Source organism: Solanum pennellii, chromosome 5, assembly GCF_001406875.1.
Source record: "Solanum pennellii chromosome 5, SPENNV200".
In the NCBI taxonomy this organism is placed as follows: domain Eukaryota; kingdom Viridiplantae; phylum Streptophyta; class Magnoliopsida; order Solanales; family Solanaceae; genus Solanum; species Solanum pennellii.
In genome coordinates this window covers 7588420-7605219 of record NC_028641.1, presented here as the reverse complement: position 1 = coordinate 7605219, position 16800 = coordinate 7588420, and the positions used below count along the sequence as shown (strand labels likewise).

The 16800-nt window shown below is 35.6% G+C and overlaps 1 protein-coding gene across 6 annotated transcripts; it reads left to right on the top strand.

The window, feature by feature from the left end:
• The first annotated feature begins 375 nt into the window (after nucleotides 1-375).
• LOC107020958 (protein GLE1) lies at nucleotides 376-16744 on the top strand. 6 transcript variants are annotated; one of them, XM_015221508.2, is made up of 16 exons: nucleotides 376-691; nucleotides 5578-5688; nucleotides 6455-6622; nucleotides 6716-6871; nucleotides 7324-7444; nucleotides 7563-7711; nucleotides 8551-8722; nucleotides 9116-9326; nucleotides 11342-11451; nucleotides 12524-12594; nucleotides 12799-12880; nucleotides 13150-13236; nucleotides 14347-14430; nucleotides 14659-14790; nucleotides 15972-16094; nucleotides 16179-16744. In XM_015221508.2, coding segments are annotated over exons 2-16 (1938 nt in total). In that variant the 5' UTR covers nucleotides 376-691; nucleotides 5578-5686; the 3' UTR covers nucleotides 16449-16744. The 6 variants fall into 6 exon arrangements, with proteins under 6 accessions (XP_015076994.1, XP_015076995.1, XP_015076991.1 ...); XM_015221509.2 differs by lacking the exons at nucleotides 376-691; nucleotides 5578-5688 and adding an exon at nucleotides 6129-6232; XM_015221505.2 differs by lacking the exons at nucleotides 376-691; nucleotides 5578-5688 and adding an exon at nucleotides 6217-6303.
• Nucleotides 16745-16800: the final 56 nt, after the last annotated feature.

Genomic DNA, 16800 nt, shown 5'->3' with positions numbered 1-16800 from the left:
GATTAGATCACGATGTTTTCATCTTTAATATTATTAGAGTATGCATATACCTACAAGGAGGAGCATGAAAAACCTGTTCAATTACTAATTTATATATATACTCCCTCCGTCCCTTTTCACTTGTTCACTTTTGAATTGACACACTTATTAAGAAAATAATTAATGACATAGTAAATTTATCATATTACCCCTATTAATTATGACGTGACATTTTTAAAATTAATTAGTCATTTAATTGATGATATAATAGATAAAAAAAATTATTCTTTCTTGATTTGTCAATCAAAAGTAATTAGAGACGAGGAAATATATTCAAAACAGTAAACGGTAGTTACAAGCATGAGTGTGAAAGTAAGCAGCCACTCGTAGAGTAGCATTTTTTTAAGTTAAGTGTTCTTTTTCTTCCAATTGACCCATGGGATCGACCCTTAACCCGATCTCTCACCGCACCTCCTCAGTCTCTCCACCACCCAATTCCTCTAAAACACCACCAGCTCCACACCTTCCTCTCCCTCTCTTCCCCCTCGTTGAAATTGAGATCACCCGGCTCCCCTCTCCTCTTCTCCAACACAAGCCTTCGACAACGGGGACACTCCAAGAATCAGGATCGAGAGGGTTATTGTTCGAGTTCCACAACTTCACCTGTTTCTCTGTTAAGCTTCGAGGTTTCGACTTCTCAAATTTATTTCAGGTATGATTTTTCTTTGGTTTGTGTTACCATTTGCTACTGGTGTGATTTAGTGTTAAGTTTTGATTAATACTCACCCACCCAGCCATATTCCCCTGTGCTTGTAGCTCTATACGAAAATCTCCTAGTTCTGTCGATGTGAATGATTTTTGGTAGATTTAAATCATTGCATGCTTCCTTAGCTTGATTCTGTGCAGTCTGCTAGTTGTTAATTATGGTAGTTGAAATGGTTTTCTTTTTATTTATATGAAGTTGGTACTGATTAGTTTAGTAGACTTTGATAGATACAGAACCGTTACATGATAAAACTACTTTGATCCTCTTTCTAAAGGAAAAAGATGTACTGTGTAAGTACTTGATTGATTTTTAGTTGCTTGATGTGAGTTTTTTTTTCTAGAATTAATTTCAAAAGTTATTTAGTAGTGTATCTGTTACTTTTGCTTCCTTCTCTATTTAATTATATAGTAAGTAAAAATGCTTTACTTGGACTAATTTCCTTGTAATTATGTGTCAACTTCTGTATTTACTATTAGTTATGGTGGAATAAATTTCACCCTAATTACAGAAACAATAGCAATACTTAAACTGAAAACTCAAGAAGAAAAATAAAAGAAAGGAAATCTGGTAGTTCAACTCTCAAAAGAAAAATAATTACAATAGGAAAAATACTAAAACAGTAAGATAAAAGAGGGTGAGAAAACTAAGAAGAAATAAGATGAGAATTCAGAGAATGTTGCTATCACTTCTGCCTTCCCCGCTACTTTGCAGTACTCTTGCATATAACAACTTTTCTCACTCATATGCTTCTCACGTGCTTGTCTTTCCTTTAGCCTAGGATATAGTCTTGTAGCTTTTTGTTGGGCTGTTTGATTCGTTGGCTTTTCCTAATTGTCCTGAGCCCACTCTCAGTTTCCCTACCAACTTGGGCTGGCTGATCCATATCAATGCTTCCCTCCCAATGAAGAACCTTGTCCTCAAGGTTTGGTTGATGTTGATCTTTGACAGGAACTTGAATCAGGGGTATGACTTGTTCAACATGTGTTCCCACACATTTATTGAGCATAGAAATATGAAAGACGAGATGAATTTGTGCATCAGCTGGATGATAAAGTTTGTATGCAACATACCCAATTCGTTCAGCACTTGATAAGGACCAAAGTACTTCCGATGGAGTTTGTGCTGGTGCTGCAAACTAAGGGAAATCTGCCTGTAAGGCTTGAGCTTCACAAATGACCAATCCCCAAATTCCAACTGCAAATTCGTTCGACAAGCGTCAACATATAATTTCATACGTGTTTGAGCCTTGGACAAGTTGTTCTTAAGTAGCACCAAAACGTCATCTCTCTTCAGCTTGTACTTCTCGACTAAATCATTTGCAACACTGCCCGACACGCAACAAGAATAGTAGAAGGCTCACGCCCATACAATACCTGAAAAGGTATCACTTCGGCAAACGAATAAAAGGTTGTGTAGTATCGAAATTCGGCGCAAGGTAGCATTGGTACCCACTCGTGAGGACTCTCCAAAACAAAACACCTCATATAATGTTCAATGCACTAATTCAAGGGTTGTATGGCCATCAGTTTGTGGGTGATATGTTGTACTCATAGCTAGAATGGTGTCTTGGAGTCAATTAATTTCCTGCCAAATAGAGTGAAGAAATCTCGGATCCCTGTCAGTTACTATAACTCGTGGAGGTCCATGTAGTTTAATGATATTAGCAACAAAAGCTAAGGCCACATAATGTGTTGTCAATGTGGATGGCAATGGAATAAAATGCCCTTAGAACTCGGAAGGCAAGTGATGAAGTCCATAGCAATGTTCTCAAACTCCACATTGGGTATGGGCAGAGATTGTAGAAAGCCTGCAGGGCTGCAATTCAGGTCCTTCATTTGTTGACACACTTGGCAAATAGTCACAAAAACTGCACATCTCGCCGCATATAGTTCTAATAAAAATTAGATGAGAGATGGCGAAAAGTATGAGCGATCCAAGCATGCCCACTAATAGGGGAAGAATGAAATTATTTTAATAGACGGGTGCATAACGGGGTATCATATGGGATAACCAGTCTTCCTTTGAAAAATAATAACCCTTCTCGAAGGACATAATCAGAGTAGGTAGTAGTTTGGTGCTCAATGCCATACTTAATGGTAAACATTTTAGTATGGGATTTGGGGCCATTCAAATTTCGTCAATTCAGTCAAAAGTTCAAATAGGTAAGGCATTTATAGTCTTCTCAACAGGTCGAGAGAGTGCATCAGCGGCCTTGTCAATCTTCCTAGGGCGATAGACAATATGAAAATCAAACCCAACCAACTTCCCTAACCATTGTTGTTGCTCAGGCGTCTAAATAACTTGATCTTTCAGAGTTTTGAGTGGTTGTTGGTCAGTAACAATTGTGGAACACCATCCTAGTAAATATTGCCTCCATTTACCAACTGCTTGAGTAATAGCATACATCTTACAATGTTAGGTCGAAACTTTATGCATTCTAGGACACAACTTCTGGCTATAAAATGTGATTGGATGGCCTCTCTAGGACATGACAGCCCCACACAGACACCAGAAACTTCCGTCTCCATGTGAAATTCTTGTGTGAAGTCTGGTAACACCAAGACTAGAGTGCAACTTCGCTTGTCCTTCAAAGTTTCACATGTCAGTTGTGCGGCATCTCCCCACTTGAAAGGCTTTTTTTTAGTAAATCAATCAAAGGACTAGAAATTATGCCATGGTGCTTAACAGCAAAACCTAAGAAACTCCGTACCCTCTTAACATTTCTTGGAATTGGCCACAACTGATAGCTGATATTTTAGAAGGGTCAATTGCTAAACCTTTGCTGGAAATGACATGACCGAGATAGTCAACTTGAGGTACCCAAATAAGCATTTAAAACATTTAGCCACCAATTTGTGCTCATGAAGAATTTGGAAAACCTAAGTTAAGTACTGCAAATGATGTCCCCAAGTCTGACTGTAGACCAGAATATCGTAAAAGAATATACTAAAACACAATGAAGAAGTAATGGCCAAAAAATGGAATTCATTGTAGAGTATTAGACAAGCCAAATTTAGTTGTCACTTCCTTTCCCCAGTAAACAATGTGGATAACTTTTTTGGATTTTGTTAGCTCCCCATCTTTAGGAGTAGAATATTCAGGGAATCTTTTGGCTGTTTCACAGGTTTAAGCCTAAGTTTGCTTCATGTTTTGTTTGAAGCAAATTCTTTTGTTCTCTTGTAACCTTAAATCTTCTTGATGCTTTTCTAATATGATTTAATTACTTTACCAAAAAAAGTAGCTACCTAGCTGTGGATTGGTGACTTATCTTTGCATCGGTTACCGTATTATTGTTACCGGTCTCCTTTCCTTTATTTTTAGCATGAATTCTTCACTATTATATTTTCTTTGCATGCTTGATTTTAATATGCTTTACTTGAACCGAGTCTATCAGAAACAACATCTCTACCTTCACAAGGTAGAGGTACGGCAGCGTACACACCACCTTTATGAGATTACACTTGTATCTTGTTGTTGGAAACTCTTATTTGAAATCAATACCTCCTTATTCCTTCTTAAGCTCCTCCCAATATTATTACTAAGCCTGTGTATGCACCAACCTTTCTAGATCCCACTTGTGGGATTATATTGGTTATGTTGTTGTTGGAAACCTTATTCAAAATCAATGCCGCCTCATTCCTTTTTAAGTTCCCTCAATCCATGCTCTAGTCTGCATTACTTATTTAGGGTATCTCCAACCGTATACTCTATTTTACTCTCCAAATATAGAGTTCTCTATTTTTCTAAACAACCAACTCCAACCTCATTCTCTATTTTACTCTCTAAAATATAATTTTTTCTCTCTCTCTTTAATATTATATAATAATTTCTATTTCAGTATTATATAATAATTTCTATTTCATTCTTATTTTCCTATTTCATAATACAAATCATTTATTTCTTTTTACCGATAATTATTTATATAATTCTCATGTGATACAAAATTTTATTTTTTCAAATTTTTATTTAATAAAAATAATATTTTATTCTAAATTTTTAAATACCATAAAATTGCACAAATATATTATATAAATTAATGAACAGATTCAAATAAAAGTAAAATACGATTACATAAACATTACATAAATGCTCAATTTTTGATATTATTACGTCACTCCTATAAATGTTCTATCAATGCATTACGGAGTTCAAATTGACCATTTTGTCCTTAATTTTGTTATGTCTAGCTAAAAATTGTTCAAATCAGAGATTTTCATCTACCACCATTTCAGTCATTGCAATTGAAGCCTCTATGACATCTTGAATCGGTGCATTAAGATCACGTCATCAATTATCACGCTGTGAAGTATAATACATGTAGTCTTTTTTTTTATGAAGTAATTAGTTCTATTATAGGCATCAAGTAGATGCATAATAGTTACAAAAGCTTAGTAGCAAAAGGTCCGCTCTCCTTTACATTATTAATTGAGAATCAAGGAGCGGACATGGTTCAGAAATGAATCAGGGCAATATAGAGGGGATAAATAAACCCAACTATACAAAAACATGAGGCAGTTAGCTTTTAAAGATTGGTAGGTAGTTAATATTCCATCAAAGTATCTTCTATTCCTTTCGTTCCAGATACTCCAAAAAATGGCTGCATATATCATCTTCCAGATTCTCTTGATGGTGTTATCAACTTTCCAGCAACCCCAGTTTATTACAACATCCATGATATTCTGAGGCATGACCCATTTGAGGCCAAAAAGAGCTAAAAACATACTCCACAAGTTTGCTGCTATTTGACATTGTAGAAATAGGTGGTTGTGTGTTTCTGCTTCCTTCTTGCACATATAACATCTGGTAGCCATCTGAAACTTCCTTCTGGTCAGGTTGTCTTGGGTCAGGCAAGCTCCATGGAGTGCAGTCCAGCTGAAGCAACTAATCTTAGGAGGCAATTTGATCTTCCATATAAGCTTCCATATATGTAGTGATTATATCATGTAACACTTCCTTTATCCAAAAACGTTACCGTCTTGCATTAATTGCAAAACTTTGAATGCATGTTCCACATCTTTTCAACGTTATTCTTGTTTCATCGCGAATTAATTATTATGTTATGTATTGTATTTTATCTTGTATTAAAATTATTATGTCATGTATTTTATTGTTATCTTGTATTAAATTAATTTTTCTATCTTACCATTTTAATTTTGTGTATTCTTTATAAGGAAAATTAATAATAAAATTTTATTATTGATGAAAATTATGAAAAGAATATATGAATTTAAAACTAAAATTATATATATTAAATAATATATTTTTAAAAATATTATCACATTTAAAAAGAAATATGAATATTAAATATTTAATTAATAATATTATATATAAAATAATATGTTAATAAGAAAGTAATAGAAATAATAATAAAATAGTTAGAAAAGGAAAATAGAGAGGGTGAGATGGTCTTAGGGTTTAGTTTTCAGATTCCCCTTATGCGTGTTCCTATTATAATCTTTACATCTTCTGCCTTTTCAATTATAGCAGGTAATTTAATTAATTATATTTTAATTTCAAGACTAGTTTTGGGAAGAACTAGTTTATTCAAAAAAAAAAATGTAAGTTACTATTTGTTCGTGTATCCATTTTTTCTTCGTTTGTAATACTCCAGGAAAATGTTGATGCTAGGGTTCATGTGTTACCGTTTAAGTTCATATTTTCAGTTTCTGACACTACAACATTTTAAGTAATTGTTTGGTTTATGGACAGGGGTGCTGTTAAACTGCAACTTCCGTTGCCTAAAAGTGTTGATGGAGTCACCGTGGATCCAAATCCTGATTGGACCTTTGATGCTTTATTGGTTGAGCTCAATTCGATTGAGAAGAAGCTCAATCCATCATCAAAATTTCCAATACCTTTTACGAAAACAGAATCTCGGTATGCACTTGTAATGTGAAAATCACCTCAACCTTCTTTGTTTCATCTGGAAAGCAAATGTTCTCTACTTTGTTCTAATCTGTCTTTGCTCAGACAACTCTCGGCTTCGAAGGATAATTCTCGGAGAGGCTTTGTTATGCAAGTGTCTGATGACGACGTGGAGGATATGGACAGAGATACTAAGCATGAAGTTGGTGATCATTTACTTATGGGAGGAAAACGGTTTGCCTGTCACGAAATCTACCTGAGGTAACTACTCAATAATTGCAAATATTAAAGACTCTAAGAATATGAGGATGTCCATTGAAACAGAGAAACTAGGTGTAAATTATGTTGCATGAATGCCCTTACCCATGTTACACGTCTCACAGTTACTTCGCCATACGCCTGTTGAAGCCGCTACATGTTTATAGCACTTGCTTATTGAGCCAACAGTTTAGGCATACTCATCCAATCAGGAGGAGGTGTGTGTGTGGCGGTGGTCGTGGGCACTTAATATCACCTCATATACTCATAATGTTTTTAAAAATAAATTACATCCATTGCATCTTATTTCTTCCAGCATAAACTTACATTTAGTCATATACTTCCTTAAATTCATGGACTTCATGTTGTACAACAAGTCATAAGCCACCGCATTGCATCTGCGTTTTATTTATTCTTGATTAAGGCTTAGTGCAGCAATTTTCACGTTGTTTCAGTGATAGCGACCAATCTGAAGAAGGCCTAAACATCGAACTTCAACATGATCTAATGGATAAAGTGGGATTAGTGGAATGTGCTTTATCTGAGTTTGCTCATGACCATCAGCTTACTATTGCGGTTGGTAACTGAAGTTATCTGCTTCGTTAACTTTCTCTGACCATGCCCCAGCCTTGCTTCACTTAGGAAACAAATAAAATATTAAACCCAATCTCTTTCTATTGCTATGTTACAACAGGAGGAAATGAGAGATCAACTATCAGTACTTGAAGCTGAGTTGACGGATGAAAGTGAGAAGCTTGCCTCCATACTAGAACGAGTTGAGAGAAACACTGAAGCTCAAAGGGAAATGAACAGAAAATTCGACATGCAATACCAGCGTAAAATGTAAGGTGTATTATTCTTATTTTGCAAGTAAAGGCTTGTTTCTGCATTAAGCTTTATTCATCATGGTTAAACATTTTTCTCAATGTTCAATGATGTATAAGGTATAGATGTTTCTCAGTGGGTTTAATTCAATGCCAATAGATGAATAAGCAGGAAGCTTGGCCGACTACAAAAGGTGGTCTGCTGGAACTGATGGAAAACTTGTCTATTTCACTATCTGGCCACTAAAATCAGAATATTGGTTTTATCCATACTGCAGATTTCACTTAGCGTTTGCTCTAGCAATTAGTACCAATGAATATGCAATTTTTTTTTTAAATACAAAAGGCTGCTGAAAACGTGCCAAACAAATCTCAATTTTTTAAATAGAAGCTGGTTTGTAAAGAACTCACTTACGAATAATGCAATGAAGGATGATAGATTGACAATTAATCTTGAACCACAGCAATAATGTAGTTTAGCTGGGAATGAAAGTGAGTGCGTTCATCTTTTCTTGTTGACATGAAAATTACACATGAAGATGTAAAACAGATACAGGGGTATAATCCAGCGAGCCGGGTTTCTATATGAAGAGGGCACTTACAGTAAGCATGTCACTTTGATGGCAAGTGGTTATTATTTATACAAACTACATGCACACCCTTGTTAGCAGTTGAGGAATGCACTCTCAGTACGATACCATACTTTGTAACCGATAACCATTAACTTTTTCGTTTAAGTTTCTTGTTCACTCTATAATCCTTAGGAGTACTCAGAGTTTGAAGTTAAATCACCATTTACATGTTCTTACATTTTAAGTTTAGTGGGGATATACTTTTGACTTAATTATATTAGTATAGTGCAGAAGCCCTTGATGATCACCTAACTACGGTACAAAGGGATCACGAACACAGATCCCAAATTGAAGAAAGGAGAATAAGAGATGATGCAGCTCGTGAAGAGGCCAAGAGGAAAGAAAAAGCTCTTCATGAAGAAAAAGCCCGGCAAGAAAGGATCAGAGCAGAAACCAAGGTTTGTGTTTTTGACTATTATCCAATTGCATTTCTGTCACCTGCCGTCTTGTGATTTCTTGAGATTTTACAAAGTTAAATATTTGTGAGAATTATCACTAAACAAGGAAGTAATAATGCTTGTGTGATTTAATAACTTAATACTTATTGATATTGTTTTTTTCCCTTGGCATACTGCTGTAATTGCTAATGCTCACATTCCCCTGGTTCTAGCATCCCTGGCTTTCTTGTATAGTCTGGCTGCTTATTTGTCTCCCCCTCATGCTGCATCTGTTGCCTAATGCAGTTGTCTGAACTATCAACTCCCACTTGTTTTAATGATTCTGGAAAGAATTGAAGCAGTTTTGTAATTTAATTTTCTCCTTTTGGGTAATGATAAGTTCCATTCCATTAGGTGCAGGCTAGGCTGGAAGCTGAAAGAGTTGAAAAGGAAAAAGCTGCCGCGCTGGAAGCTGAGAGAAAAGCAGCAAAAGAAGCTGCAGCTGCGTCAGATAAGAAGTCATCTGAGTCAGTGATGACTGCTTCTCCAGAGGCTAGCAAGGTTTCAAAGGATGTCACTAGTCAGCCTGCGAGACCCATATCTGAGGGGCAGAAACATTCAACAGGTATTTGACCGTCCTCCTACTCTTCTTCTTTTTATTTTTTCTCAATCATTTCAAATAAATAATTACTTAAACAAAATGCTCTATGCATAATCTGAGAAGAGAAACCTAATCAGTGGTTTAACTATAAGCCATATGGGTAAATTTATTTGGATCCCTTATATATAGAGTTGGACATAAATAGTCCTTTAACTTTGTAGAAAATGAGAACTTTTGATCCAGGGCTTGATTGGAGGCTATTCACTGATGTAAAAGATAATTGAACTTAAAAGCTGGGAATTAGGCTAATGGAAAAGAGTAACTGAAGATAAAGTCCAAAAACTCTCCAGAAAATATACTAATGAAATGTTCTACCTGGGATTGTCTGTCTCAACTGTTCACACCATGCTTTTGGACATTAAGCAGGTGACTGATCAGTATATACATGTCTGATGGAACATTCTCAAAAAAACAATTATATGTTTCTGACAAACCAGTGTCATTTCACAAGTCACCTTGAAGCTGTGAAACTTCTCTGTGGCCAAGGGCCATGCAATACATTTTGCCAGTTTATGAGAACCAATGCGGATGGAGTGCATGATGAGGTAGAGATCGTTTGTATTGTTCGTCAGCAAGTCGATTGATCTGTTCGAAGGGAGAAACATGGATATGAAGATATCATCTCACTGACCTTGCCTTCCTTTCTGTTATATCATCTCATAAGAGAAAAATGTCAATCTTTATTCTGGATATTGTTCTGTAATTGCTACTGCTGACTGAATAAAATGGACTTCCTTTATTTTCATAGGAGTAGTCTAGCTTAAAAGTATCCAAAAAAAAATAATTCTTTTTACCAGTATGGCCACAGAAGAAAAAGAGAAAACAAAGAGACTGATAGAGGGCGCTCCTTCTGAGATCAATATGGACAAAAACTGAATCAAAAACAAAAGAGTAGTCCAGAAAAACTCAAGTGAAGGGTGAGAAAAAGAAAAAGTGAAACATTGACGGCCATATATGTGTTGGATGTGTGACATGTACACTAACACATATTTTGACTTGATTTTATATAGATTAAAATAAAAAAGAACCTTTAGTGAAAGAAATATCAAGAAATCAGCCTCAATAGTTTCCTCCTCTTGGAATCGAGTATCTGTGCATTCAAATTTGATTTGGTTAGAGTTCATCTCTCTCTTTGTTTGATGTTTCTTTTCAGCTGGAGCAGTTTAACCCCTGTATCTAATGTTATTCCTCTATTAGATTTCATTAGCTCCCTGTCTTTGGATTAACAACCAGATTTTTTTCTCATTTAGGGAATGGCTCAATGCTCTATCTGTAGATTTTGTATCTAGGAGCTTTCCCTAATTACTCTGTACTGTTTTCAGCATCTTCTTGATGCCAATCAATGTAACAATTACTTCATCAAAATAATAATAATAGTAATACTAGTAATATCGATCTATCTTTACCTTTATCAAAAAACAGTATTACTAATAGCAAAACAAACGATTAAGTATGCATGCACTCGCCATAAGTTATAATTTGCTAATACATGTGCTGTGTTTAGAATAGATATCTTTTGGTTAGATAGCGCGGAGAAACATGATTCTCTAGTTTGATAATCTCAGCAACTGTTGAGTGAACTTTTTTCTAACCCTGGGCTTCTATTAAGGGATTTTCCTTTGCAGTGTTGTCTCTTTACCATTAGTTCCATTAGTCCCATTAATTCTTTATTTCTTTTAGCATTAGCCTTTGGGTGTTATCTTTTCTGGTAATGTCTCTTGAGAGTATTATATATGAAGGACCAAATCTACCCTAATTTTAAGGGGTTATTTGGGCTTTTTCACCATAGTCTACTATGAAAAGTTATTGGCAAAACTTTTGTAACTGGTTGAATAAACTGGATTATATCCTTTAACAGATAGTGTATGGTACCCTAACCTCTAACTGCCAAGATGAAACATGTACTGTTGTTTTTCTTTCTGTTTCTAGTTCTTGTAAATATATGCCTTGATTTCAACTTTCCAATTTCCAATAAGCAGGAAATACAATCAGGGTGACAGAAAATGCTCAAAAACTGGAGGAGAAAAGATTGTCCGTTTACAATGAAATAGCTGCGCAGAATGAAGCACTGGGATTGGGTTCAAACAAGGTAACCTTGCGAATCAATATTTGAAATTTCATCCAGATTTATTGGACTGTTGTGTTTCTTGCTGCATAAAGTGAAGTGTTCTTTGCAGAGGCTTGCGAATGGGGGTTCCTAAATAGTTGGGCATCAACAAAGTGTACTAGTCAAGAAGGCCCTTTTTACTAATCTCTATTGTATTTTCCCTTATGGGATATCCCAAAATATGTGACACCATTCTATTCATAATGTTACTGTATTCTACATTCACAATTTAAAAAACCATTTAACTATTAGAATTACATGGATGTGATTTGCTGTATCAGACTAAGTTTTCAACTACTGGTTTGGTATTTTCTTTCACTGCTCCTAATATTTATCTAAAGAAAAAGTCAAATTAACATCTTAAACTCCATGGTCAGTGAAATAGTGTCATATTTCATGTATAATGTAACAGAGGAAGTATTCACTTTGAAAGTTAACTCTTCCCTGCTAACATAATCATTAACCAATCCAATTGTGCTCTGGGAGTGGTTGGTCCAAGTTCTTAGAACTTCTTACATTTAATTATGCGATCCTTGCGTGTTTGGGAAACTAATTGAGAGATTTTGACAAGTGCATTTGAATCTTCTTATAGCTGAAATTACAAAACAGAGAGAAATGGTGGTGCGCTGGTCACTGTAGGTTTTGGAGACCTCTATCCTCCATTGTGCACCTCCTCCCACGTGCATCCACTGTGAGCTCATTGTTGAGAAGTTGTTTCCAATTGGTTCTCACTCTTCTAGGTCTGTAGGAGAACTTCTTTCTAGAAATTGATTGAAACGTTACTAGATGTGTCATGTTGTTTCTTGATGTGTTTGATTAATGCTGTTTAATTTTGGCAATTTGATTTTTGACTGTAATGATCAAAAACTTGCTTCTTTAGTTGGAATCTGATCAGATGCATTTTTCTGTTGCTTGATGTGTGGAAATATGATGTTCCATCCTAGTATACTGAGCTTTGGGCTGGACTTCTATTTATGATCCTAAGGATGTTAATTTGGGTAAAGTAATTTCTGATATTCTACCGTTTACAACACAAATTCTCTGTTCTTAACAGGCTTACCGAAAGTTTGAAATGGAAATAGCCAGACGAATCAGAACTATCACTGGTTCAAAAGAAAATGTCAGGTATCTGGATACTTATTTCTTGGATTATTAACCCCATCTCCTTAGATTTTTTTTTTTTTAAAAATCATTATCTATCTTCCATATTTAAGTCACACTTTTGGTTGCTCTGACGTGCATTTTTAAACCATTTTTGGGAATAAACTTCAAAGAGGTGGAAGCTCTATATTGCTCTTTGATACGTATATACTACTTTTACCTATGCAGAGTGAAAGCAGATGAATTAATCAAGCTAATTAGTGGTTCAACATGTCCACAATCCATCAGCATTGCAATGTTCGCACAGAAGGTAAAATCCTAAATTAGGTCTTTAACTGGGGTTTCGTCTTCCGGTGTCTCTTGTGATGTTCTTTTACTTCTTTTTCATTATTCTTTCCTCTTTTCGGGAGGGGCCGGGGATGATGGTGGGGATTTGTGGTTTGCATGTGCTTATGCTTGTAGAAAATTGTAGGTTCTTGATGTAGCGGTTGAGTTGTGTATATTGAATATATTTTACTGTTGGAGTTTTGTGTAAAACATATAAGGTATTTACTGTGATTCTGGTTTTCACTGTTATAGGTGGTGTCCCTGTGTGTGAAGCCTACAGGAAGCTTTAACAGTGCAGTCTATGCTTATGGTCGTGTAATTGTCCATGTTACATCAAAGGTAATTATGTTATTGTTCTTAGTCTTCTTGCTATCATAGGCCCATGATAGTTCTCGTCTTATAAGTAGGAGGTTGACATCAATAACTGCAAAGAAAGCAATAGAAGTTCTTTTGTTCCTTCATTGGCAAGGTGTAAATACCAACATGCTCCCTCGAAAATCAATCTTGCCTCAATCCTAGATTGAATATCATATGACTTCACATTGTGGGTGCTTTTTTTTCATTGTAACTTTCTACATTAAACAATGTTCTCCTGAACCAAAACAAATTGGGGCCACGGATTGTCAAGCAAACTGCCCTTCTAGTACATTGATTGGTTAATTGCTGTCACATTCTCCAGTTTGCACTTAATGCTCTGTTTCTTTTTTTATTCCACAATGTTTTCAAGGGATTGTAATTTTCACCCATTTGAAGGCTTCTAAACCTATTGGGGCTTATTTGGTTGGTGAACAAGTTATCACAGGATTAGTCATTTCAGGATTGTAATCCCACCCTCACTGTGGGATAAAAATAATACTACAATCCTGGGATAATTAATCCCGGTATAAGTTATGCCACAATTTTATCCCAACCAAACATGGGATAAAGTCATCCTAAAATTAATCCCGGGATTAGTTATCCCCCTGTCCCTCGTACCAAACAAGCCCTTGGGAATTTGATGATTTCTTATACCAAAAAACAAATTTAAATTCAAACCCGGAAGCGAAATTTCCTAAAACCACCAAAAACAGAAATTCTTTCTATCCAAAGACAATATTCATACCTGAGCTCAAAAGGTGAACTGCGGAAAATACAGGGAAATATTTTCGAATTTAAAATAGAAGTCAGAAATTTCTAGCCGAAGGATATTTGGATGCTGTACTGTGTCTCGGTACTAGCTTCGTACTGAACCTTTATTAACAAAATGCCTTTACTTATTTAAAAAAGCCGAAGGGAATTGAGAGGTAGTATTGATTCCATAAGAAGGTCTCTAGGAATGTTAAACAACATAAAAATGTTTAATTTTGGACAGAGAACTTAGTGTTTGAAAAGAGATCACGAGTGCGGATCAGAAAGTACTAACTATGTATAGATTACCATCCTTACGTATTGGTTTGCTTTTCATCACAGGTCCCTCTTGCCATGGAAATTCTCATAGCTGAGTTGAACAAAGTTTGCATTTACACAGTTCCTAAGTACATTATGTACTCAGAGGTAATCAACCTTGGTATTTACCTTAGTATTACCTGTTTGACATCAACACATCCCACTATTGTCCTTTCTGGGATTTTTCTTACTTGATTGTCTTGGAGCATGACTTTGCTTTCTGTAAGTGCTGAAAACAGATCTTGTCTCAGACATTAGTTAACTTTCTTCATCCCATGGTTCACATCATATTTTGCTACCTCCATGTAATAACTTTGATTTGTTCTTTCACTTCAGGCAGCCTTCCAGACTAAAGAAGCTTACTACAAAGCTATTGGCTATGCAGAGGAAGATGGGAAGATAGAAAGTACTGATAGTTATGTGGATCGCTTAAGTGCATGCATGAAATTATATGGTGCACTTGTTCAGGTCAGTTGCTTAGACATTTGTTACTTTATCCTCAAGAAATCCCCAATGCTTATGTTGCTCTCTCTTATGTATCTTACTCCTTTTGGGAAAATAGCGGTTTTGGTCTGAGTTATTGCTTATTCCGGTATTAGGCCCTGGATTATTCGTGTGAGCATATCTGACAAATGAAATAAAATGTGCTATTTTTGTCCAGTCACTCATTAGAACTAACAAATGTTATCTTCTACTAACGGACATATATAATTTTTTTCATCACTAAAGACCATATTTGGGTTCTGTAGTTTCTCTAACAACTTGGCCATTCTTCCTACTTCAGTCAGCAGCGACATCAGCAGTTTCTATGCGTCAATGCTTTCAAGTTGATGATAAAGGGAATGCCAAATATACATATAATCATCATAATTCGTGCCCATCATCTTTTAGGGTGTGTTTGGTATGAAGGAAGATGTTTCCGATGGAAAATGTTTTCGTAGAAAATGTTTTCTTGGAAAATAAGTGGATTTTTAAGAAAATATTTTTTAATGTTTGGTTGGTGAATGAGAAACACTTCCTAGGAAATATCTTTTATTCTTGGCTTGAGACAAGAAAATATTCTTTAGGAAAATAATTTCTGACCCGATAATTGATCTAGGACACGACCCCGACGACCGTTTCAATTGAAATCATCCTGTTATACAACAATATTCCAAATGGTTATAGAAAGTTTATTATCTGAATCATTGGCCACAAACACAACAAACTTCATCAGAGCAGGAAACATATTTGACATAAGATGCCTTTTTTTTAAATACTAAGTACCAAATACTACAGGTTATGAGCAGAGATGTATGCTGCCAGAAATGATCAAAGCCATTTGGTTGAGCTTAGTGAAACTAATATCTGCATATTACGTATAGTGATTTTGTTAAGGGAGTTCTTGGTGCAGAGCTTCTTTTGCCTGAGGTTTGATGGAAATGACAGAATCCCAAATTAGTTTCCTTTAGTTGAATATGAAATCCTGTTAAATTTATTTGGTGATGGGACTAAAAGTGCTCAGTTTGTTTGATTGGAGGTCAGATGTGCTCAGGCCAATAGTACAAGGACAAAAACTCTCACAATATTTCAGGGACCAAAATTGCTCTTTTTTCCCTTAATCATTTCATATAGTAACTGATTTAGTAGTAAACTGCATTTTATGGCAGACTGAAGTTGACGGCTGCCAAAACTTGCATGGGATCAGAGAAGGTTGGGCATGGATAGCCAGATTCTTAAATGTTTTCCCTGCAAATTTATACACCGCAGCTGCATTGCAGGCATTTCTTGAAGTAAGTTGAAAAAGCTCTTTATTAGCTCCTCTTAAGTTGATGAAATGTGGGTGGGACTTAAAAAGAAAATGTCTTGGTTACCAGATGGCAGGTTTTGCTCTACACAAAAGATATAAGACACAATTCAGAAAGCTGCTGGATATTATTGCTAGAGATTTTCTAACTGCATTGAAAGATCGAGGTGATGCAAAGTTGGTCAAAGTGATTGTGAGTCTCCGGAGTTATATAGAGTCAAATCAGTTCCTGAATGAACCTGAGGGCTGGCGCCTCAGGAGTTCCTTGGAATCACACAATTTCGCTCCAGATTCAGATCATGATCAACAGTATCATTACCAACAGAATAGATTCTATTAGACTATTACTAGGTCTACAGAGAAGGAATCCATTCTTTTTTCCTTCAGTTACTGGAAATTTTATTCAAATCAGCTGATATCAATGAGATGCTTTCTTCTCAGAATCTGAATATGTAACTGCACCTGTATTAGTTGTATACTGTAAATTATGATAAAAGGAAATATGTAATTGCTCTTGTATCAGTTTTTGGTTGATTCTGAACCAGATCACATATGGATTCTTGTAACTTGGAAAAGGCCAGTGTTATTGTCATTTTCAATGGACATTGCCTGCAAAGTGTAAGCCAGCCTTATTCATGTTGCTTTTCAGTTAGTTAATTTAATTTGTTTTATGGTTGGCTAATCATCATATT